This window comes from Geotrypetes seraphini, chromosome 3, assembly GCF_902459505.1.
Source record: "Geotrypetes seraphini chromosome 3, aGeoSer1.1, whole genome shotgun sequence".
Taxonomy (NCBI): Eukaryota; Metazoa; Chordata; class Amphibia; order Gymnophiona; family Dermophiidae; genus Geotrypetes; species Geotrypetes seraphini.
The window spans coordinates 413,173,495-413,198,926 of record NC_047086.1 but is presented as its reverse complement, the minus strand read 5'-3'; the positions used below and the strand labels follow the sequence as shown (position 1 = coordinate 413,198,926).

Sequence of the window (25,432 nt, the reverse complement as noted above, 5' to 3'; positions counted from 1 at the left end):
CACCTTGTCATGGTGGAAAACTGTGAAAGGTGGGTCCGCAACCAAAGCTTGTAACTCACTGACTCTTCTAGCAGACGTGAGAGCAATGAGGAAAACTGCCTTCCAAGTTAGATACTTGATATGAGCTTTATCAAGCAGTTCAAATGGAGGTTTCATAAGTTGAGCTAAAACAACATTGAGATCCCAAACCACCGGAGGCGGTTTAAGTGGTGGATGAACATTAAAGAGTCCTTTCATAAATCGGGAAACCATGGGATGTGCAGAGAGAGATTTCCCATCGAGAGGCTGATGAAAAGCAGCAATAGCACTAAGATGGACTCGGATGGATGTAGACTGAAGTCCAGATTGCAATAAGTGAAGCAAATAGTCCAAAACAGAAGCCAAGGATGTAGACATTGGCTCCATCTGACGTGTGGAACACCAAGCAGAAAATCTAGTCCATTTCTAGCCGTAACACTGTCGAGTGGATGGCTTTCTGGAAGCGACCAAAATATCTTGAACAGTGCGAGGAGTCTGTCAGGCAGAAAGGAACCAAGTGTTAAGTGTAGAGACTGCAGATTGGGATGAAGTAAAGATCCTTGACTCTGAGTAAGCAGAGAGGGAAAAATTGGTAGAAGTAGAGGCTCCCTGGTGCTGAGTTGAAGTAGAAGGGAGTACCATGGTTATCTGGGCCACCGAGGAGCTATCAGAATCATGGTGGCATGTTCCATCTTGAGTTTGACAAGAGTCCTTAGAATCAGCGGAAATGGAGAGAAGGCATAGAGAAACTGACCCGTCCAATCCAAGAGGAAAGCATCCGCCTCCAGACGTTGGAGAGAGTACATTCGAGAGCAAAACTAAGGCAGCTTGTTGTTGAAGGGGGACACAAAAAGGTCTACTTGCGGGGTCCTCTATCGAGCAAATACCTGACGCAGTGTGGGGGAGTTGAGTGTCCATTCGTGAGGTTGCAGAAGGCGACTCAAGTTGTCCACCGGATAGTTGTGTTGACCCTGAATATAGACAGCTCTGAGAAAGTCGTTTCAATGAATTGCCCAATGCCACAGATTCAGAGCCTCTTGACACAGGGAATGATACCCCGTACCCCCCTGTTTGTTGACATAATACATGGCCACCTGGTTGTCCGTCCGGACAAGTACTACCGTGTCGTGAAGAAGGTGTTGAAAAGCTTTGAGAGCATTGAAAATCGTTCTGAATTCCAACAGATTGATATGACAAAGTCGGTCCGCCGAAGTCCACAGACCCTGGGTACCGAGGCCGTCTATAGGCCCCCCATGCGTAGGTCGACGAGTCTGTTGTGAGAACCTTCTGATGAGGGAGCATATGGAAGAGCAAACCTCTGGAAAGATTGGCAGAGAGCATCCACCAGCGGAGAGACCGCTTCAACAAAGGAGTTACTGTAATTTGTCGGGAAGGCGGGTCCGCAGCTTGTTGCCACTGAGATGCCAGGGTCCACTGAGGAATGCGAAGGTGAAGTCTGGCAAAAGGAGTCACATGAACTGTATAAGCCATGTGACCGAGCAGAACCATCATTTGTCTTGCAGAAATGGATGGAAGACGAGACACCTGATGACAAAGGCGAATGAGGGTATCTCGACGTGGTGGAGGTAGAAACGCTCTGAGTTGGACAGTGTCTAGGGTGGCCCCAATGAACTGGAGAGATTGAGAGGGGGGTCAACTGAGATTTTGGAAAGTTGATTTGGAACCCCAAACTTTGGAGGAACATAATAGTCTGTTGGGTCGCTGCAATAACCCCTTGAGGAAAGGGGGCTTTGATAAGCCAATCGTCCAGGTATTGAAGATGAAGATTCCCCACCTTGAATCGAAGGTATTTGCGAGAGGCTGGATGAATGGGGATATGAGTGTAAGCCTCTTTGAGATACAGCGAGCACATCCAATCTCCCTGAGCCATCAGGGAGTATAAGGTTGGCAATGAGAGCATCTGAAACTTCTCTTTGACCAGAAACTTGTTGAGGGCTCTGAGGTCCAGAATGGGTTGCAAGTCCCCGTCTTCTTTGGAACCAGAAAGTAACGGGAATAAAAACCCAGATTCCGTTGAGACAGAGGAATCTCCTCGACAGCTCAAAGGTGAAGGAGAGCCTGAGCTTCCTGAAGAAGAAGAAGAGGAAGTTGTGACGAATTGGAAAGAGACTCTCCTGGAGGGTGATCTGGAGGAACTTGAAGCAAACAAAGTGAGTATCCCTCTCGCAGAATGGTCAGAACCCAGAGATCTGAGGTGATAGTTTCCCATTGGGAATAAAAATGGGAAAGACGACCCCCTATGGTTAGAAGAGAGTTCTGATTCAGGGAGATTGGAATGCTCAGACTGTGACCGTCAAAAAGACTGAGCCGGCTTAGTGGCCGCAGGAGTTTGAGCCTTCTGCTGATGCTGGTGTTGCTGAGGACGCCTGGGAGGAGGTCTAGAGAATGCTGGCGTCGTTTCTGAGGATAACGACATTGTGGCTGTTTATAAGCCCAAGCAGGAGGAGTCTTGGGCTTGGGCTGAATCAAAGATGCAAAAGAGCGCTCGTGTTCTGAGAGGCGCTTGGGGGCAGCTTCAATGGAGTCATCAAAAAGTTTGTTGCCTTTACAAAGTAAGTTGGCCAAACGATCCTGCAGATTGGGATCCATGTCGACAATGCGGAGCCAAGCAAGGCGACGCATGGCGACTGCAAAGGGAGAGACTCTGGAGGAAAGTTCAAAAGCATCATTTGAGGCCTGCAACATAAAAAGTCTCAACTGAGATAGAGTTTTGAGGATTTGCTTAAACTCTTGAAGACGTGGCTTGGGAAGATCCGGATAGAATGAAGAATTTTTATCTTCCCTCTCCTTATGTATCTCCCTTATTTGTTTCTATAACTTTTAAACAAATTGTAACTCTTATCCATCTTCTCCCTTATGTTCCTAGTTTTGTTAAATTTGTCAATAGTCTCGTTAGTCTTGGTTTTGTTATTTACTGTATTATTCCCCTTATTTTCTAATTTTATTATTATGTACATCGCTTAGAATTTAGATTAAACGATTAATCAAATTATTATTAAACTTGAAACTTGAAGGCAACAATTTCAGAAAATGATTGAAATAGGTGGTAAAAATGTAATTATAATTAAGAATTCTGTTAGCCATCATGGAATTCTGGTATAATTGGCGTCCAAATTTGTCCATGGTGCGACTCTCTCTGCCCGGAGGAACTGCAGCATAAAGTTTCGAAGGATGAGACTTTTTCAAGGACGACTCCACCACCAAAGACTAATGGGATAGTTGAGATTTTTCAAATCCTTTGCAGGGCACAGTGCAGTAGCGGGATTCCAACTTGGAAGGAATGGCTGTGATGGAATAAGGTGTTTCCATGTTCCTCATGAAAGTCTGTTTAAGAACAGGAGTTATAGGCAGCCTCAAGGTCTCCTTAGGTGGATGAGAAAGCTCCATGTCGGCCAAATATTCTGCAGTATACTTGGAATCTGAATGAAGATCCAATTGAAGGGCCTGCCCCATGTCGAAGACAAACTTTGCAAAGGAAGTGGACTTCGAGGTCGAGGCATCCTCTGGAGAGGGAGAGCGAGACCGAGGCACCACAGAGTAGGATGGAGAAGCCTCTCTAGAATATTGAGATAAGGGCTCCGAGCCCAAGCGCATAGTGATGGAAGAAACTGCACTTATAGCATGAGGCGGAGTCAGCAAATGCCTGCGCTTCAAGGTCCTTGACGGCGAGGCTCTCGGTGTTCGAGGCACAGAATGTGTCGAGGCAGGAGGGAAAGAGTCTCGCAAAGCAAGCCTCGAGGGAGGAGTCCTCGATCTGGATAAACTGCGAGGAGAAGTAGTCGAGGCATCTCGAAGCCGAGTTCTATGCTTGGATGTAGAGGAAGTCTCAGGATCCATTAAAGTAGAAAGCTTCTGTACCCGGGACGGCTCCTTACGAAGCTTGGAAGGAAGGTGTCTTGAATGCTTCGAGCGATGCTTCGGATGAGGCAGCGGAGACATGGACGGAGGCTCAGGTCAAGTGTCAGTAGAAGAGAGCCGATGAGGCTTCCGAGACCTGCCTCGATGTACCTCGACAGGAGGCTCAGACTGCTGCACATGCTGGTCCACAGGAGGCAGGGTCGAGGACGGAACAAGTTGAGCCACAATCGAGGAAATTTGAGTGGTCAAAATGGACTTCAACATGTTCTTGAACATTGGAACCGAGACAAAAGGATCAGGTCTCGTTGGTGCCGCAGTGCGCTCCAAGGAGGGCGACCTCGAAGATGAGTATTCCCGATGCTTGGAGGCACGCTTAGCTGGAGGTCTCGAGGAGGCGGACAAAACCGAAGGTATGGTTTGTGAAGCCTGAGACTCTGGTGGCTTCTTAGGGACAGTACCTGAAAGAGAAGCAGGAGACTTACCCACGGAAGTGGACTTCAGAGAGGAACTGATGAGGCTTTCAAGACCGAGGATATCAAAGTCGAGGCCCTAGCGGGTAGAACAGCAGGAGTCGAGGTCGAAGTCTTCGAGGTCGAGGTCTGCGCCAAAGCCGAAGGCGAGGCTTTCAAACTCGAGGCCGCACCCGGGACTGAGGCCTTCGAGACCAAAGTCGAGGCCTTCTCGGGCGGTTGCTCCATAATTCCAAAAAGTTGCTCAAAACGAGCACAGCGGCGACGGAAGGCCCGAGGTTGAAGAGTCAAGCAGCGGTGACAATCGTCGGGGCAATGTCTGGGGCCCAAACAGACCATACACCGACTATGAGGGCTGGTGATGTAAATTGTCTTGCCGCAGTGACAACAACGTTTAAACCCGGTAAGAGGCCGGGACATAGAAAAAACAAAGTCCGTAGCGCTGAGCGGTTGGGCCTAGGCCCAAAGCCCGCCGACCGGACAAAAGAAGAAAAGAAATTAAACAAATACTTTTTTTTATTTTTATTTATTTATTTATTTTTGAAACTTTTGAGAAAAAGAAGAAAGGGAAACGCGAACACAGCGACCAAAATAAAAAGCCGTGGTGAAGAGAAGGCACGAAGCTGCAGAGCTGAGACGAAAAAGGTCTTCTCGGCTCCGCAGAAAATATTGAACTGAGGATCCTCACAGGAGATGTGCCCCCTAGTTCGAGCGGGAAGACACGCGCACATGCGCGAGGCAGCACTCGGAAGCTCTTTTAAAGATCTTCAAGCAAGTCTGCTTTCGAGGCTGTCCGCTGCGGAGCTCCGTCGGTGACGTCACCCATGTGTGAGAATATGCTTCCTGCTTGTCCTGGGATAACTATGTGCAATACTGGGGATCTCAAGGTAAACAGTTAAGTTTTGCTTCCCAAGAATTATTAAGGGAACAGTGTGAAAATATGTTAGTTCTTATAAACAAATATTGCCAGGTCAGTGTGACCCCCCTAGTATGTGTTCTGCTATTCATAAGTTGTTTTTATGACTTTTAGCTACAATCAACTGTTATAACAGTCAAACACTTACTTTGTCCTGTATCAGATATTTTCTCTTTGCATCACTATAATAAGAAAACATGTACTCTGCATGCTGTGTCAATTTCGGAAGCATTTCTATCATTCAGCTTCATCTTTTTTTAATATATACATATTAGTGTCTTTCAGATTCCCAGGCAAGGGGTGTCTCATATAAGGGGGGGGGAAATAATCCCATTTATATCCTGCTTAATACAATTATCAGCATCAGACTTATGCCCTAGGACACATATGTATGAAAGTTTGGTCACATGGTATAACTTTATGGATCAAAGATTATTCAGAGGATTTGAGGGCTCTCTTGGTTCCCTTCCTCTGAGGGCATGTTGTCGTGTGAGCCTATCTAGAGAGAGACACTTGGGTAATATATGTTCCCTTTATTAAATTTACAGTTTAAAGTTATAGATATTGAAACTGAGGAGCTAGTGTTATTTCTAAATACATGATAATATAGAATTCTAAGTTCAGCTAAGAGAAGGCAGAATTGATTTGTGTGTGTGAACTGTAAAACTTAGCAAGTTTGCCAATAATTATTTACTATTTGTAGTCCAGATATATAGTAAATAGTAATTTGAACAAATTGTACTGTGAATCAATTATTATTTTTTAATAAACCACTTAAACTTTCCAGTCTGTGCTTCTGTTTTGTCATTTCAGATCTCTGATTATAACATAATTGAAAGTTCACTTTTGACTCACATTCCCTATAACAAATTCAACACTTTTCCCGTAAAGAAGTATTTTCTCAGGCTACTTCGGAGACTGTTCTCTTTCACCTTCCAACTGAGACATGCCTCTTGTGCATTGATACCACATAGGTAGTTAAATGTCTATCATATCTTCCCTCTACTGCCTTTTCCCCAAAATATACATATTGAGATCTTGAAGTTTATCCCCATATGCTTTATGATGAAGATCACCAACCACTTTAATGGCTACCATCTGGACTGATTCTATCCAGTTCATATTTTTTGAAGGTGCAGTCTCCAGAATTGTATACAATATTCTAAATGAGGTCTCACCAGAGTCTTAATACAAGAGCATCAATACCTCCTTTTTTCTACTGGCCATTCCTTATGAATCCAAGATCCGTCCAGTTTTTGCTGACACCTTTTCTATCCATTTGGCTACCTTGTTGATCATATCCAAGTCCCATTCCTCTTTTCGTGCACAAATGCTCTTCACTCCCTAAACTGTGCCTTTCCCTTGGGTTTGACACCCAAATGCATGATCCTTCAAGTTTTTTATTTATTTATTTATAGCTTTCAAATAAATTTTACAAGAATGCATCTTGCTACATAAAACACAGAGAAGGAAAAACAAATTTTAGGAAATTAAGAAAAAACAATCTTACAATATAACCAAATCTTAAACCCCCTTCTTAGACCACAATAATGGTAGGGGCAGTCAACGAATATAAAAGGAGAAATTAAATGTATATCATTCTAAAGAAAGGCTTAATGTGATTTAAATGACTGGATTATTTGAAAAAACCCTCTTTACTCAGTCCTTAACGATCTTCTTGGCATCGAGGAACTACTTCAAGTGATCTGGAGAAAAAAAAGTGTACTTACCTCCCAAGTACCTGACCAGGCATTTACAGGGATATGCTTGAAGAAATGAAGCACTCAGGTTAATTGTTTCCTGATGTAGGGAAAGGAAAAACTTTCTTCGCTCCTGAGTAGTTTTAGACACATCAGGGTATAACCATATTTTCTGACCCCTAATTTCTGAAAATTCTTAAAATATAATTTCAAAACTGTCAGCATAGCTATTGCTAGCAATAAGCATTTTTGGTTGCCCTAACCAATGTCAGCAAAGGTCTAAGGGAAATTATATCAATCTGACTCTGGGATGTGGATGCAGATAGACCCTGAGTGCTCATGCACAGAATTCACATACAGAAAGCATCCAGGCAGACTGTTTCAAACAGCCCTAATTAAATCATGCTTAAAAGGTAACAAACCAACTTGCAGCTAAGAGGTGCGAAGAAGATGTGTTAATGTCTGATGCTTAGGATGTACAGCTTAAGATATACAATGGATCCAGGTGTGCAGTCATTGTCAGAGGCATACTGGAAATTACATTTGACTTCAGTCTATTCTTCTCCTGTCTAGCACAGTTTACTAAGGATAGGGATGCTTAACTTCTATTGAAGTTCAATAGATTCTATCTATAATAATAAAATGGTAAGCACGCATTCACACTAAAGCCGTGTTCCCTGATCTGTCGCGATGTGGCCACAAGAGTGCGCATGCACGCTTATACGTCACCACACAACAGTCTCCTCTTTTTCTGGCCTGGCCCGCTGAGAGGGAGAGCGGCGCTGGCACCGGGAAGGGGGACGCCAGTTCAGCTCGGCCGCTCCGTCTCTGCTATCTCAGCAGCCCCCGAAGCTCCTCAGCAGCCTGTCCCGCCCCCTCGAGAAGGGCTCCCGATGGCGGCGCTACTGCTGGTGGCGCTGCTCCCGTTGCTGTGCATGAGCGACGCGCCGGAGCTGGACCCCGCCTGTCGACAGCGGATTGACCACATGGCGAACGCCAGTGGCTGACAGGAGGAGACAGAGGTGAGATGATGGATTGATGGGAGATAGAGAGAAGGGAGATGCTTGCCTGTTGGGGGGATAGACAGAGGGGAGATTGCTCTGGTGGGGTGTGGGGAAAGGAAGGGAGGCTTACTGCTGGACAGGGAGAGCAGGAAGAGGTGCTGATGGACGGGGGGAAAAAGGAAGGGAGGCCTACTGCTGCACAGGGGGTGCAGGAAGAGGTGCTGATGGATAGGGGGGAAAAAGGAAAGGAGGCCTACTTCTGGACAGGGGGAGCAGGAAGAGGTGCTGATGGATAGGGGGGAAGGAAGGGAGGCCTACTGCTGCACAGGGGGAGCAGGAAGAGGTGCTGATGGATAGGGGGAAAAAAAGGAAGGGAGGCCTACTGCTGGACAGGGGGAGCAGGAAGAGGTGTTGATGGATGGGGGAAAAAGGAAGGGAGGCCTACTGCTGGACAGGGGGAGCAGGAAGAGGTGCTGATGGATAGGGGGAAAAAAAGGAAGGGAGGCCTACTGCTTGACAGGGAGAGCAGGAAGAGGGGATGGACAGGGGGGAGGTAAAACAAAGGGAGAAGGGCTGCTGCTGGATAAGGGGAGCAGTGAAGGGGTAGTGGTGGACACAGGGGAGGTAAAAGGAATGGAGAATGGACAGGGGGAGCACGCAAGGGGTGGTGGGTAGACAGCCAAAACAAAGAAAGACAGAAATACAAAAAGCGGCTAAGGAGACAGAGATAAAAAAAAAAGACAGACAGACACACACACACACACACACATATATTCTAGCACCCGTTAATGTAATGGGCTATAAAGCTAGTATTTAGAATAAGTTTCCAAGCTATAAAAGGCTCCTCTTGCATCACCCCCCTCTCTTGCCTATCTCTGGAACCCGAAGCTTAGACCATCACCCCATCCTCCTTTCTCTCTCTACCTCTCCCTGGAACTTCACGCTTCTCTCTGGATTCTCTAAGGCAGGGAAACTGCTTTGCTCTCTCCTTAATTATAATGCTAATGAATATTACTTTTCTGTAAGCCTATTTCTATAATATATTCATTATGCCATCACTTCTGGCTGTGCTTCTTATTTGAGTCTGCTTCCTGGTGAATTTTCTGTAAAGGTATTGAACTCGGGACCTGGCGTTCGTAAGGGCGCCTCACATAACCCCTACAACAAAAACCATATTAGTATCCTGTTCAAATACGAAAGACACCAAAAGGGTAGCTCTTTCAGCGTCAGTTGTTAAAGTTTGTTCAAGAAGAGCAGACACATTTTTAAAATCAATCTTGACCATTCTTTTTATCCTTTTGAGAAACTTTTCTATTTGGCAGATAGTAAATCTTATTAACTGGAGGAATATTATTTAGGGGAATTTTTAAATTCTCAAATACCTTTTAGGAAAATAAATAGGTAGAATACCAGGGGCCTGTGGAAAATTCAGGAAGTGAAGGTTTAACCGACAGTTAAAATTTTCTATCTGCTCCAATTTTTTATGAATTAAGGTGTTATCTTTAATTGTTGCTGCTTTAAACTGCTACAAATGTTGCATCTCTTCCTGTGTTTGCCTGGCCTGGACTGTAAACTCCGTTTTCATCAAGTCCACAGTTTTAGTTAGTGTCTAGTTTAGTTGTAATATTAGATACCTCTTTCATGGATTTGGTCATTTTAATCTCTATACATTTAAGCAGTAACCAGATGTCATTCAAGGAAGCCTCCATGGGAACTGGTTCAATTCCTGCTCTCTTGATTATAGATATCAGCTGTTCTGCCGTTGACGCTGTGCCCTCGCTCGGAGACCCCGTGTATCTACTTCTGGGATCGTGTTTCTCCTGCTCCAGAGTCCCCAAAGCAGCTGGGCATGGAGGATTGAGGGTAGATGGAGGCGATAATGATGTTTCAAGCTCGAAAGGATAATCAGCTCTCACAAACCTACGTCCAGTGCCGGGCTATCCAATCCTCCAGATGATCGCAAAGTCGTTGGTAAAGCCGAGAAGAATTAATTGACAGTCTGCTGGAGAGGGGTAGATGCTAGTGCCGGCAAGGGTATGGCTCTAATTACCCCCTTCCTCTTTGTATGAGACATATCTAATCTAATCTTCTATTTCTGCGTCGCTCATACCTAGGCAGGCTCAAGGCGACTTATAGAGATGGGCAGGAATGGAGAAGGGAGGAGGAGTAGAAAGGGAGAAGAGGTAGGAAACGCTGAAAACTTACAGGGCCCACAAACAGGTAGGCAAAAAGTACTCGGGAGATCCAGCTGCTATCGGCTCTTTCCAGGGTCTTACTAGTGACTCTCACACTGCCGCCATCTTGACACCCCCTCCCCCGTATTCAGTAAGGCTATTCTTATTGGAGATCCTTCAGTTTTTATCATTAAATCTTAGATGCCAAATTACAGACCATTCCTGATGTCCTTCCTGTTATCAACCTCAGGGGTGTCTATCCTATCACAAATTTTGGTATCATCTGCAAAGAAGCAAATCTTACCAGACAGCACTTCAGCAATATCACTTACAAAAATGTTAAAAAGAACCAGCCCAAGAGCCAAAGCTTGCGACACACCACAGATAAATATCCTTTTCCTCAAAGTAAGCTTCATTTATCACTACTTTCTGTCTCCTTCCACTAAGCCAGTTCTTTACCCAGTCAGTCACTTTAGGGCCCATACCAAGGGCACTCAGTTTATCAGTCGTCTAAGTGGAAGCATGTTAAACGCTTTGCTAACATCTAAATACACTACATCTCTCGATCCAAAGAAATTAATCATATTTGTCTGACAAGACCTATCTCTAGTGAAACCATGTTGGATTCCCAAAACTTTACTATTCTCTGTCTTAAAAGTGTTCTATTTGTTTACTTATCACTTACCAGTCTAATTTTTGTGGAGAGGGACTATATCTGCCCTGCTGCTCTCCAGGACCAAGGCTGACTAAAGCAGCACTGAAAAGGTCAGCCACTGGAGCCACCAGAACATGCCTAAATTCCTTCAGTACCTGGCGCTTTGCCAACCTTAGCACATCATGAACACAGTCCTCTGAAAATCGTCACAGACTACCACACCTCCCTTCCTATTTGTATTTGTCTTCTGCAGTCCTGCTCCTGGCCCTTCAGCTGTGAATACAGAAGAGAAATACTCATATCTTTATCAGCTTCTATATATTCCTCTCCACCTTTGTGTCTCACGATGCTACTTTTGCATTTCCTCCCATCACGAATACTGTATATCTAAAAAAATATCTTGTTTCCCCATTTTACCGTTTTGGTGTTGAGATATTATTGAAAGGCTAAGTTGATGATTTTTATAGGAGTTTTCCTAGATGTCTCTCATGAAACATAAAAGACGGGGAAGCACTATTTGTTACTTCATTCTTTGTTATTCCAAATGAGGGCCTCTTTCTTTTTGAAATTTCTTTGCAAATACATTATCGCTCAACTAAATACAGTTTTGGGATTCCACCTTTCTAACAACCAAGAAGAGACATATTTCAACTCCTGTTGGAGAAGAGGTAGTGAGATTTTAAAAAGATATTTATCTGCTTTTTTAATTAGCATGTCGTTTTTCCTATTGTCTTTTTTTGTCCTTCTTGGATCTTCTCATTTTGTGGACTTGTACTGGTTTAAATTAAAATCTCTTATAGCCTTTTTTTTCTGTTTCTATTTTGAAAGAGTAAGTTTGGCCTAAGAATGTGATATAAGCATTATCAAACTGTGAGTAGTTAAAATTATAAACATATATAGAGCATCCTATAGATGGAAGACCTATCAAAGGAAAAAACTAAGCTTATGCCCCCCCCCCCCACTGACTTCTTCAGATCCATCAACCACAAATTCCAAGGCTTATACCCCAATACCCTTCAGGTTTCAACATCTAATGGGATGGGGAGAAGAGGAGGAATCTTTAGAGCCAGATTTACTAAACTTTTTCCCACAGAGTCAGAATGAGTAAAACACCTTAGTAGAACCACCATATTCACGTTGAAGATCAGCAAATATGATAACCAGTGAGTTACACTCCAAGAGTGGCCAATCAAATTCCATTTATTTTCATTCTTAAATAGGTAAGGTACAGAGATTGTAAGGCAGATTAACCAGAATTTCTTCCTCTTATAATGAAAAACTAAGTGAAACACAACCTTTTTTCACACTCTAAGTGCATGGGTAAATTTGGTTTGGAAAATAAGTGAAAGGAAGGGATAAAAATAGTGGATTTGGTTTTCTTGCAAAGGAGAAGAAGCAGCATTTCTAATACCAGTTGTTGGCTAGAAGAAAGACAGGATTGCTCACCCATAGGAGGGGGAAACAAAGTATAGTTTAGAGTTATGGAAGGGAACATTCGTTGACAGAGTTTGATCCGTGGAGGAAGTGATGTTAAGTGATGCCTGTTACAGCAGTAATGGGTAAAAGGAAAGGGTTAAAAATGTTGATTTGTAAATAGGAAGACACAGAGGAGCAAATCCTTATTAATGAAGAAAAGAAACAAGAAGCCAAGCCTTGGTCACAAGATAAGAACAACAGAATAGCTCATAGGAAACATTCCACACCACATGAGGAGTAAGTGTGTTTTTTATGGGGGGGGGGGGAACATTAGGCAAATAGTGTATAAGGTGCACAAAAATCATGCATTCTCAGGATGATGAATATCTCACACTGGACAATCAGGGTGATTATAAAATCACAGATCTAGGAAAGAAACCATATTACAATTTCTAGATCGTTTCTTGATACCACACTCTCCAGCCAGGACACTTAGATCAACGGAACAGTATTTGCTGACTATCCCTTCTCTAAAAATAATAGGTACCAGAAGAGCTACAATTTTTTCAGTCATAGCACCCCAGCTTTGGAACAATTTACCAATCTATTTACGTGGAGAAACCTCAGAAAAATTTAAAAGAACATTAAAATGCTACCTGTACAAAGATGCATTTGAGTCATAGATAGGATAATTTATCTAATATTAATCCCAGGCTCAAATACCTACTTTTAACTAGACCTTATTTATAGGTCACAACCTCTCCGATCCTCTTTTTAGGCTTAGCCATATTTTCTTAAAAAAAAAATTCTTCATTACCCTCCTGATGTTTTTCCCTTAAATGTATTTTTACTTTCCTTAAAGATTATAGTTCACCTCTCTTCCCTTTTGTTTCATTAATTACTTATGTACATACATTGTATGTTTAATTGTACAAATTGTTTTATTTTGTCTCCCAATTTTAAATTGTAATACGCATAGAAATATTTGATATTGCATGTTCAACAAATTTCTAAAACTTGAAACTTGCAGCGTGAGTCTTCATCCTGGATTCATCTCACCATCTCTCATATAGCTTTGGCCAAGGTTACGCTGCTGTGACCTTATGTGGCAATACTACCGTACAGCAAAATTCTGCTGCAGGAGCCTGTAGGGGAGCAAGTCGTGTTCTGAAAGAGAAGGCTGAAGCGTAGCTGCAGCTTGCAAGAAATCCTCTGTGCTGAGAACAAGTTCAGATTTCTCTGTGTCCATCCCTAAAAAGAGAGAGAAAAAAAGGTCAAGGGAGGCCATAAGAAACACTCTACGATAGTAATCTGACTCTGGGAGATAGGGAGGAACTGAAAAACACAAGGAAACCACTTATGTCAGAGCCTCATCGAAATGCATACTGGACAACAAGCACGTTACCCTTGAGGCATGCCACCAAAGGGCTATCTAATGACCCTTAGTGTGCTCCTTTTTGGGCATATACTGTAATTTTTGTTACTATAAGAATAAATTTATTTCTTTTAAGATTAAGTTTGATCCTCTGTTTTATTTTAAACAATATTTGCTTTGGTTTTTCAGTTGACATGCATTGGTGGATTTTGTGTCTGGGGAGTGTCAAACATTTTTAGAAAAGATACCACAAATGTCTCCTATATTCTTCAGATTTTCAAAGAGATAAGAGGATGGGCAAAGAAAAAATTTGCTAGTAGGCTTGTTCCGCTGTTATGACTCAAGTTATTGAGATTATAAGCTTAATGAATCAAAGCAAACCTCAAGAAACTTACTTCCTCTTCAGCAAGTTCTCTCAGAGGACAGTTCTTCTTATTTTCCTGTTCCCTGTCTTCACTTTTTTTTTTTTTTTTGCATCATCTCTTTATTAAATAGAAACATATATGCATACAAACACTGTATTCAAGAACAAAACAATTCAAAGAATCCCATCACCAGAATAAGGGTCTGGACTCTTATAACCCCCATGCCAAAATCAAACCGTGTAAGCATAGCAAACATAAAACTAAATATGCAATCAAACTTCCCCATCCCACCCCCTCCTCCTCTCCCTAATGTCCTAAACATATCTTAAATACCCCCCTTCACCCTACCACCAATGGGCAATAATACTTTGCAACGACAGGTCAGTCTTGCCGAAGCTGTAGTTTATTTAGAATCAGGTTCTGAGCCATCAGGGACAAAACATTTAAGTAAGGAAGTTCTTCTTTACCCAGAGAGTGGTAGAAAACTGGAACGCTCTTCCAGAGTCCGTCATAGGGGAAAACACCCTCCAGGGATTCAAGACCAAGCTCGACAAGTTCCTGCTGAACCGGAATGTACGCAGGTAGGGCTAGTCTTAGGGCGCTGGTCTTTGACCAGAGGGCTGCTGCGTGAGCGGACTGCTGGGAACGATGGACCACTGGTCTGACCCAGCAGCAGCAATTCTTATGTTCTTATGTAAGAATTCCAAGTTTGCGACTTCGATTGGAGTAATAAGCAGTTCTTGCTTCCCACCGCATCAGTTCATGGCGCTTGTTCTTCCAGTACCAAAAGGATAGAAGTTCCAGAGAATCAATGATTCAAAATACATTTGTTCCCAACTACATAATATTTACTAAGGAACAAACTTGGAAGATCAAGATGGTGTTGAGGCCGGGCAGCGCTGATCGTTAGGTGTGATTCTTTCCTGTGTAATATGGGAAAGAGGAAAAGAACCGCTCGCCCTAACCCTCCCAGCAGATGACACAGCAGATGATAATGAGTGCTTTTGCCCGTTTGGGTGAAGATACTAGACCTACCTCAGGGAAGAACCCAGAGTCATCAGGAGACCTCAGCGTGGGAGTGATCCAGGCGTCGCTGAGCCTGGAGCAGACTGGTTCCTCCCCAACCCAGAAGTGATTCAGTGCAGGGAGCTGCTGGTGTCCTGTTACCCTGAGAGGGAAGATTGGACCTCAGCACGAGAGGGACGCATTCACCGAGCTCTTTGGAGGAAGGTGCAGGTAATTTTTGTCAGCGTTCTCCCAGCACAAGAGAGGAAGAGTTGAGAATACTATTATCTTTGGGGAGTTGAAAAAGCCAGAGAAAATTGATTTGGAAGCGCTCTGGCAAACTATATCTGTCATGGACACCAACTTCTACCTTTAAAACTCATTATGGAACTGTCTTTTCTAAGGTGAAGTAATAAGGGGTACTACTATCAGCTTTAAATGAAAAAATGGAGAAGCAAGAAGTTAACTTAAAGGAAATGAAGGCTGTAGAATTAGAAATGGTTAAAGAAAGATCATTTATTTCATGCAAGATGGAAAATTTTGAGAACCAGTTGAGAAAGAATCATTTAAGATTCTTGAATTTCCCCAAGTGTCCTATAATGGTCAGAAAATATGTTTGTGAGACTTTAGCCATACCACCGGAAAATTTACCTCTAATTGTGAGAGCTTACTACCTCAATATTAGGAGACCTCAATGGGAATCTACTCCAGCAGAAATGCCAGCAGATAAGGAGGTGGAGATGAATTTGGCTTCATTTTTGGAAAGCTCCTTAGAAGCAGTTACTGAGAGAACTACCATGCTTGTAACTCTAGCTATGGAAAGTGACAGGGAGCTTGTCCTATGTTTGGGCTCCAATGTTAGAATTTTTCCAGACTTTTCTCAAAGAACCCAGAGACATAAGAAAGAACTAATGACCCTGGTTCTGGGGATTACATTTCTTGTAATTATCCTGCAAAATATTATGTATCTTATCAGTATAAGAATTTTATTTTTTTAGAGCCTAAACAGCTTTTAGAATTTACTGAATCAAAAGAAGGGCTTGGTAACCATGCCTAATGACATTGACTTGCCATTCGGCTGTAGGAAGAGTTATCTATTGCCATCACTCCAATATAAGTTACTGTATTTTTCGCTCCATAAGATGCACCTGACCATAAGACGCACCCTAGATTTAGAAGAGGAAAAAAAACCATTCTGAACCAAATTCTCCCTGCCAGGCTCTGCACCTAACCCCACACTCCTTGCCAAGCTCTGCACCCTGTCCACTCTCTGGTGGTCTAGTGGTAGGCCAGGATAGGGTATTATAGAGTGAAAAACCCATAGGCAGCATCCCTGGTACCTTTTTTTAAGTCCGCGCGTCTCCCTCACGCTGTTCTTCTGTTTGGGCAGAGTGGCGCAGAAGGCAGGCACAAACTGTTTGCGTTCCTGCCTGGTCCAGCGCCGCTCCCTGAATGGCTGCCATCCTGGGCCCAGTACAGCTGTGAGTTTAATTTCTTGAGTTTCCTGCTCTCTATTTGGTAAAGATCTGTATGTGAAGTCATTTAAAATTGTTTTTATGTGTGGTAGTAATGGCAGGAAGAGAGATTAGAAAGGGGGAGCAGGGGCCCCCTACTTAATTTTTGCCCTGGGCATGTGTAAAACTGGTCCTACACGTTTCAGTCCTGTCCTAGTACAGCGACAGTTCTGGGGCATTTATTAGAGTTGGCATTCCATAGGAGCCAGAGTGCTTTTTTTCTCTCTATGCAGAAGCACTTCTGGGTTGCGGACTTGTGACTTCATCCCCCACAGTCAGCGCGCAGTGCCCCCGGATTAATCTTTTATTTTGTATCTTTCCTGGACCTGTTCCCTACTGTGCTCGATGAGCATAATTTTTAATTTACCAGTAACTTTTTTCACTACTTGCTCCGGTGACATGATAGGAAGGCGTGCTTCCACTTTGACTCTGCGGCCTCTACCGTACCATATAACCAGAAGAATGCAACTACAGAGTGTTCACGTGGTGCCAGTGGTATTTTGTTTTCCTGTGAAGAGCATGGAGGAGGAAATGGTAGCTGAGATCTGCGGACTGTGCCTGGTGGTGCCAAGCCGCTACACTTGCTCTCGCTGCAACGTGCGCTTCTGCTCCCTGTCTTGTTACCGCAGCTGCTCCAAAGCCTTTTACCACCGGGCCGTGTTGGAGGAGCTGAGAAGGCCGTTCTGCCTGAACAGAACAGCCATCTAGCGAGGGAGACAGGCAGGAGCACGGAAAGCTCCAAAGGACTTTAAAAAAAAAGGTACCGGGGGGAGGTGTATTCGCTCATTAAAATGCACCCTTATTTCCACCCATTTTTTGGGGAAAAAAGTGCGTCTTATGGAGTTAATTTCTTCTCTTGATCTCCCATATTGTGGACTAAATAAGAGTTTATTTTTCTTATTGTTTTGCTTGGTTATTTGTATTTACTCAATCTGTGTCAAGTGGTAAATGTTAATTTATGCTTGTAAAATTGAAAATCTCAAAAAAAAAAAAAAAAATATATATATATATATACACATACATACATACACTAACAGCGGACTACAACCTCATACTAGGAGACCTAAACCTACACCTAGAAGACCCAACCTCCACACCAGCAAACAACTGTCTATCCTTCCTCAATGCATTATCCTTCCAGATCCTAAACCCACAAACCACTCATGAAAAAGGTCATCAACTGGACATTGCAGCATTCATGACTCACCAACCATCCAATCAAGAAATCCAAACTCCTAACGGAACATGGTCCCCATCCCTATGGTCTGACCACTACATCTTTAACTTCAACATCAACTGGACCAAAACCAAACACACACCTCAAACAAAAAAAACCACATATACCTCACGCAAACATATCGACCCAACCATTTTCTGGTCAAAGGTAGACGAAACCATCCAAGACTGCGACCCAAAAAATTTCATTTCCCACTGGAAAAATGTATCCACCAACATACTTGATAATCTGGCACCCCTTCAAACCAAAACCAGAATCAGAAGGAAATCAGACCAATGGTTTGATAATGAATTACTCCAACTCAAAAGACAGTGTAGAAGATTAGAAAGAAAATGGAGAAAAAAGAACCAAGAACAAACAAAAACCGACTGGAAAAAAAATCAACAAACAATACAAAAATCTACTAAAAGACAAGAGGAAAAGTTACTACACCAAGCTCATAGGCACAGAAACACAAGACTCCAAAAAAATTTTCCAAATACTAAAAGAATTAACAGACACCAAACCATACACTACCACCACCAACACACCTCCACCATCACCAACCATTCTAGCAGAACATTTCAAGAATAAAATCACCAACACCAGAGCCACACTAATACTCAACCCATCCAATCAAAATCCAATCACAATCAACCCCACAGGAAAAGAGGCAATCCCAGCAGACAGAACTTGGTCTCAATTCCCAAACATACAATGGCCAGAATTTAACAAATTATACAAAAAATACAGCCATGCCTCCTGTGACCTCAACCATTGCCCCTCATATCTCCTTACCACCTCTAGTATAAAGTTCCGCACCATAACTCTACAATGGATCCAATTCACGCTCACAGAGGGCACATTCCCTGTCAACCTCAGCGAAATTGTCATCACCCCAATCCAAAAAGACCCAAAGGCACCACAAAATCTCCCTTCCAACTATAGACCTATAGCCTCAATTCCGCTATATGTCAAAATCACAGAAGGCCTAGTAGCCAAACTCCTCACCAATTACATAGAGGACCACAACCTACTACACCCCATGCAATCAGGATTCAGAGCACATTTCAGCACAGAGACATTACTAGGCTCCCTCATGGATACCGTCAGAAATCAACTTAGTATAGGGAAAAAAATGCTACTCATACAACTGGACCTATCGGCGGCATTCGACCTAGTAGACCACAACATCCTTCTACAGATCCTAGATGCAATAGGCATCTCAGACAAAGTATACTCCTGGTTCAAAGGATTCCTAAAACTCAGAACCTACAGTGTAAAATCAAACAAAGAAAAATCAGAATCATGGTCAAACCCCTGCGGCGTACCACAAGGATCTCCACTATCCCCCACCCTCTTCAATCTATATACTGCCTCTCTAGGAACCCATCTGGATAAGCTAGGCATAACATCCTATAGCTATGCGGATGACATCACCATCCTCATCCCATACGACCATTCCAAACCCACCATGACAGAGGAACTTCACCAAACACTGGAAGCAGTCACAACCTGGATGGAAAATCACAAACTTAAACTCAACCAAGACAAAACCAAATTCATCCTCCTAGAAAACGACAGGATCCAAACCACAACCATCCTAGACATAAACGCAACCAAATATCCCATCCAAACAACCATAAAACTACTAGGCATGACCATAGACAGATGCTGCACAATGCAGCAGCAAATAAACAAAACAACCCAAAAATCATTCGCAATCATGAGAAACCTGAGACAAGTCCGAAAATTCTTTGAAAGCACACAATTCCTACTTATAGTACAATCCCTAATACTAGGAATACTGGACTACTGTAACATCCTCTTCCTCCCATGTCCGGCAACTACGATAAGACAACTCCAAACAATCCAAAATACAGCCTTAAGACTCGTCTATTCATTGAAAAAACACGACCACATCACTGAAGCCTTCATCAACTCACACTGGCTCCCAATCCAAGAAAGAATCCAATTCAAATTCTACTGCATATTATTTAAAACACTACACGGAGACAGCCCATCATACCTGAACAATCGCCTCATCCAAGCAACCAGCACCAGACACAGAAAAACGCACTCCCCATTCATACCCCCCCCATCCAAAGAAGTAAAAAGAACAAAACTACATGACGGCCTCCTAGCCACACAAGCTGCAAGACTAGACAACCAAATCTCCAACCTTCTGATGACCACCATAGACTATAAGACATTCAGAAAAGAAATAAAAACCACACTGTTCAAGAAATTCCTAAAACAGAAATAACAACACGACCACCAAAAGCCCTCAAGATCTTCATATTACCTCTCTAGCTATTCTCTACAATTCATATAATTCTGTAACTCTGTAATTCTGATATCCATTGTAATTCTATCCTTAAATTCATATAATTCTGTAATTCTGTAACTCTGTAATTCTGTTATCCATTGTAATTCCGTCCTTAAACTAACCTTTTGTAATCCGCCTTGAACCGCAAGGTAATGGCGGAATAGAAATCCCTAATGTAATGTAATGTAATGTAATGTAATATATATATACATATATATATATATATATATATATATATACATACTAAGGAACAATTTCTCTGAGGTAGTATGAAATAGAAATGTCTTTGCTTTTTAAATTATAGGTTTGAAGAGAAGAGCTGAGTCTTGAGCATTGTCCTCCAGGAACCTTCTGTCTTAGCTAAGCCAAGAAGTCAGAGGAGGGACCATGCATCTTACCTCCCTTCTTAAATAATAACAGAGTAAGACCTGTACTTTCCACTTCATGCAGATTACACCTCAGGTTAAGTTTTACTTCGATTCCATCTTATTATCTGTACATGGATCCTCTGTGTTTCTCCCATAATTTTTCAATGTTGTTACTGGAACGGTCAAGGAAGAGACCTTATTGCTCCTTTCTATTTCAATGTTCTTACAACTCAATTTCCAAACCGTTTATTGCACATTACAAACATAAATACAACATCCTAACTCATAAGATTTCTTGCTGGAGGAGGCATGGAGACCTTCTTTCTTACTTTAGAAGGGAGAGCAGGTGGAGTGAAGAGATATATTCCTTTGGACAATGTCATGTTGGTCCCCAAGGATGGGGAAGGAGGAGGATGATACTCACCTTGTCCTAGGCACACCATCTTTCTCTTAATAGCAGACATCATAGCATCAGAACACAGTGCATACAGGTCTGCCCCTGTCAGCTGCTGAGGGCATTTTTCAAGGATGCTTGAGAGACTCACAAATGGATCCAGTTTAAACCTAAAGTTGAAATGGCCGAAGCAACAGAAAGGTGTAAAAAAACAAAACAGAGAGAGGGTGCATGCATTAGTCACTGGATATTGTGGTATTACACTATTCAAAAATATCATATGACTTCTACAGCCCAGAAACAGGAAAACTGGGATTGCACGTTACAAGTACAGCAGATACACCTTAGAAGATTCATCTCCAGTTTTGCTCTTTTCTTTCCTTGGTATGGCAATGGGGTAGTGGCTGTGTTAGTCCACTTTCTAAGGTAGTATGAAGAAATAAAACAAAGGAAAGAAGGTGATACCTTTTTTATTGGACTAAATGCATTGAGTTATCACCTTAAAACAAAGGAAGTATTTCTTTATACTACCTTAGTATAGTAAAGAAGCTGGAAACCGTCACATTCCAGTAGACTTGTTAAGATCAAACCACAGCTGTCTTCCGAAATGTGATAGAAAAGCTGCAACTGCTTTTAAATTGATCATACCCTCACCTTCAGGGTAATTGTCAGTGGGCTGCATGCTGAATTACCCTTGCAAAAAGGAACAAAACAGGCATGAGGCTTTCAGAATGAAATCCCCTCCTGCTGATTTTCCCCTTTGAAAATTACTTCATTTTCTATAACTTATTTCCACGCATGCAGCCCTTTTTATATGCAGAAGGTTGCTTTGAATGAAAGTGGGTGTGCTTACTTTTCACATGAACTGTACAAGGGCACTCATAAGAGTTTCTGACCCCCTAGAACTGTGCATTTTCTGCAGCACCATAAGAAAGTGGATCAAAGAATTCAACAATTTAGTAACAAATACTGTTTATTAATAAGATTGTCTTTCAGTATTTGGTGGCTTATCCCTCTGCTGAAACAGAAGGATTGTGAAGACCTAAATACGCGAAATGGCAAATGAGGTTCAACATGGATAAGTGCAAGGTGATGCATGTTGGTAAGAAAAATCATATGCACGAACACAGGATGTCCAGTGCTATACTTGGAAAGAGCCCCCGAGGAAAGAGACTTGTAGACAATTCACTGAAACCGTCCGCGCAATGCGTGGCAGCGGCGAGAAGGCCAAACAGAATGCTAGGAATGATTAAGAGATCACAAACAGATCTGAAAAGGTTATCATGCTGTTATACCGGGCCAGATTACGCCCTCACCTGGAATACTGCGTCCAACATTGGTCGCCATACATGAAAAAGGACATAGTACTACTCGAAAGGGTCCAGAGAAGAGTGACAAAAATGGGGGAGTTGCCATTCAACAAGAGGTTAGAGAAACTGGGCCTCTTCTCCCTTGAAAAGAGAAGGCAGAGAGGGCATGATCGAAACATTCCAGATATTGAAGGGAATAGACTTAGTAGAGAAAGAGATTGTTCATCCTCTCTGAGATGGAGAGAACGAGAGGGCACTCGCTGAAGTTAGAAGGGAAAAGATTCCGTATAAACATAAGGAAGTTCTTCTTCACCCAGAGAATGGTAGAAACCTGGAATGCTCTTCTGGAGGCTGTTATAGGGGAAACACCATTCAGGGATTCAAGACAAGGTTGGGTAAGTTCCTACTAGAACAGACATAAGCAAATAGGACACTGGTCTTTGACCTATGGGCCGCTGCGTGAGCGGACTGCTGGGCACGATGAACCACTGGTCTGACCCAGCAGTGACAAATCTTATGTTCTTATGTTTCATAATATAAAGTTGATGAGATAATAATTTAGGTTAAAGCATCTGTAATATGAAAATCCTACATATTTTTTTTTAGCAATAATGGAAATGTTGTTGAACAGCAATAACAATAATGAAATAGCCTAGGAGAGACATAAAAGGGAATGTAACATATCTGGAATATAAATCCTTGTTCACGTTACAAAAAACAAAAAACAATGATCTTATGAAGCTAGTATGGAGGTGGTGGTAGCAATGTAAGAGAATAACAATCATTTGCAACATCATATGGAGAGAAAACATTCCCGATGGGTGTATATTTTAAAAGCAGAACTCACTCACAGGGTGTAACAAAAGTTTCTGACCCCTGTGTTATTGCTGGTATGTGACTTTGCTTACTTGCTAAAATTTTGCTGCAAATTTAATGATGTCATTAGCGTTCCATACTCTTCCAGATATATCTTGCGTGAAAAAGATCAGAATTTGGGCTTTTTAAAAAATGTATTTATATTTTTTACAAATTGTTAAACAACAATTTAGTGGAAATAAACAATTGAAATAAGAAACAAAAGAACAAATTATAAAATAATTCCACATTAATGACCAATTCAAAGTCCACAAACTAAGGAGAGGGAATCCATCACCTCCAAGGGAAGTTGGTTTTCAGGAATAGTTCATAACTAAATCACATTACAGAGTGCAGTTGGATTTAATTAACTAACTGCCTGGTTGAGAGACTCCATGGAGGCCTCTGAAGTTCTTCTAGCTGCTTTACCCCTCAAGAAAAAAGTTCAACTGATTAGGGTCATAAAATATATATTTAGTATTCTGATAGGTAACACAGCATTTACAAGGAAAACGTAACTGAAAAAGTTGCTCCCATATTCAGAGTTAACTGACGATAAGCCAGGAATTTCTTCCGTCTGGTTTGCGTCCATTTTGAAACATCAGGAAATATTGAAATTTTGAAGCCATGAAATTCCACATTATCAGTCTTATAGAATAGCCAGGGGTGTCAAAGTCCCTCCTCGAGGGCCGGAATCCAGTCGGATTTTCTGGATTTCCCCAATGAATATGCATTGAAAGCAGTGCATGCAAATAGATCTCATGCAGATTCATTGGGGAAATCCTGAAAACCCGACTGGATTCTGGCCCTCGAGGACCGACTTTGACACCTGTGGAATAGACGAAGAACTGCCTCCTTATCCTGGAGAAAAATGAAGGTTACCAATAAGGTTACTCTAGTGACTATTTCTTCTTGTTGAAATGTTTCCAACATACCAGTGAGATCCAAATCTCCTGGTACAGTTCCTTTTCCTTTATCTTCTTTAGGAATATTCAAATAATATAGCTTTTGTAACGGTGGCATATTATTTTCAGGAAATTTCAATACTAATTTTAAGAAGGAATGAAATAAGTCTCTCGATGTTTGAAATTTGGATACTGGAAAATTTAAAAGTCTAAGATTCAAGCTTCTATTGGCATTTTCCAAATTTTCCATTTTCCTAATAAACAGGCACTTTTCCTTCAATTGTGAGTTAATGGAGTCCTTCACTTCTGCCGTTGATTTTTCTAAATTGTCCATTCTATCAGACTGTTTTTGAAATTTCTCTTCAAAGGTTTTAAATTGAATGTTAGTATTCTGTACTGAGGAGATAAATTGAGAGCATACCTTATGTAGAGATTCCAGTCCACTCCAAATCGCTTCCATGTCGATCACCTCAGGTCTTATTAAAGGAGTAGGCACAGATATTCCAGGAACTGCCCCAATGGGTTCCACCTCCTCCTTTCCTGCTTCAATGCAGGCCTCAGTTCCTCTGTCCTCTGGTGTCTGCTGCTGAGTTGAAGTAGAAGGGAGTACCAAGGTTGTCTGGGCCACCGTGGAGTGATCAGGATCATGGTGGCATGGTTTGACTGAGTTTGACTAGAGTCTTCTGGATGAAAGGAAATGGAGGAAATGCATATAGGAAGAGATTCGTCCAATCCAGAAGAAAAGCATCTACCTCGAGGCGGTGAGGAGTGTAGATCCTGGAGCAGAACTGAGGCAGTTTGAAGTTGTGGGGGGCTGCAAAGAGGTCAATCTGAGGAGTTCCTCACTGAGAAAAGATGTGATGGAGGGGCGTTGAGTGGAGGATCCACTCATGAGGTTGCAGCAGACGACTCAAGTTGTCTGCCAAGGCATTGTCCGCCCCCTGGATGTAGACGGCTTTGAGGAAGATGTTGTGGTGAATTGCCCAATCCCAAACTTTCAGAGCTTCCTCACAGAGGGAGGCCGATCCCGTGCCCCCCTGCTTGTTGATATAATACATAGCGACTTGGTTGTCCGCGCGGATGAGGACCACCTCGTCTTGAAGCAGGTGCTGAAAGGTAGTAAGAGCATTGAAAATCGCCTTGAGTTCCAGGAGATTGATGTGGCACTGGCGGTCTGTGCTGGTCCAGTGACCTTGAGTGCGTAGGCCGTCCAGATGAGCTCCCCAAGCATAAGTGGACGAGTCGGTCGTGAGGACTTTCTGATGGGGGGGAGCAAACCTCTGGATAGATTGGAGGATAGCATCCACCAGCGAAGAAACTGTTACAGAGCAGGACTGATCCAGATGTGTCGGGACAGAGGGTCGGATATCTGCGTCCACTGAGATGCCAGGGTCCACTGGGGAATCCTGATGTGAAGTCTGGCAAAAGGAGTCACGTGAACTGTAGAGGCCATATGGCCCAGGAGAACCATCATGTGTCTCGCCGAGATGGACGGGCAAGAGGACACCAAGTGGCAAAGATGGAGGAGAGCTTCCAGCCGTTCGGAGGGGAGGAACGCTCTGAG

At 42.6% G+C, this 25,432-nt stretch overlaps 1 protein-coding gene across 2 annotated transcripts in view; it reads right to left on the bottom strand.

The window, feature by feature from the left end:
• Positions 1-11,998: 11,998 nt before the first annotated feature.
• Positions 11,999-25,432, bottom strand: part of PEX6 (peroxisomal biogenesis factor 6) — a 369,373-nt gene continuing 355,939 nt past the window's right edge. The window contains exons 16-17 of one of the 2 annotated variants that reach the window (XM_033936158.1): positions 20,829-20,968; positions 11,999-13,483 (exon numbers count right to left, since the gene is read on the bottom strand). In XM_033936158.1, coding sequence (XP_033792049.1) covers positions 13,347-13,483; positions 20,829-20,968 — 277 coding nt within the window. In that variant the 3' untranslated portion in view covers positions 11,999-13,346. Of the gene's footprint in view, positions 13,484-20,828; positions 20,969-25,432 lie in introns of those variants that run through there. The other variant, XR_004538689.1, reaches the window with a different exon arrangement.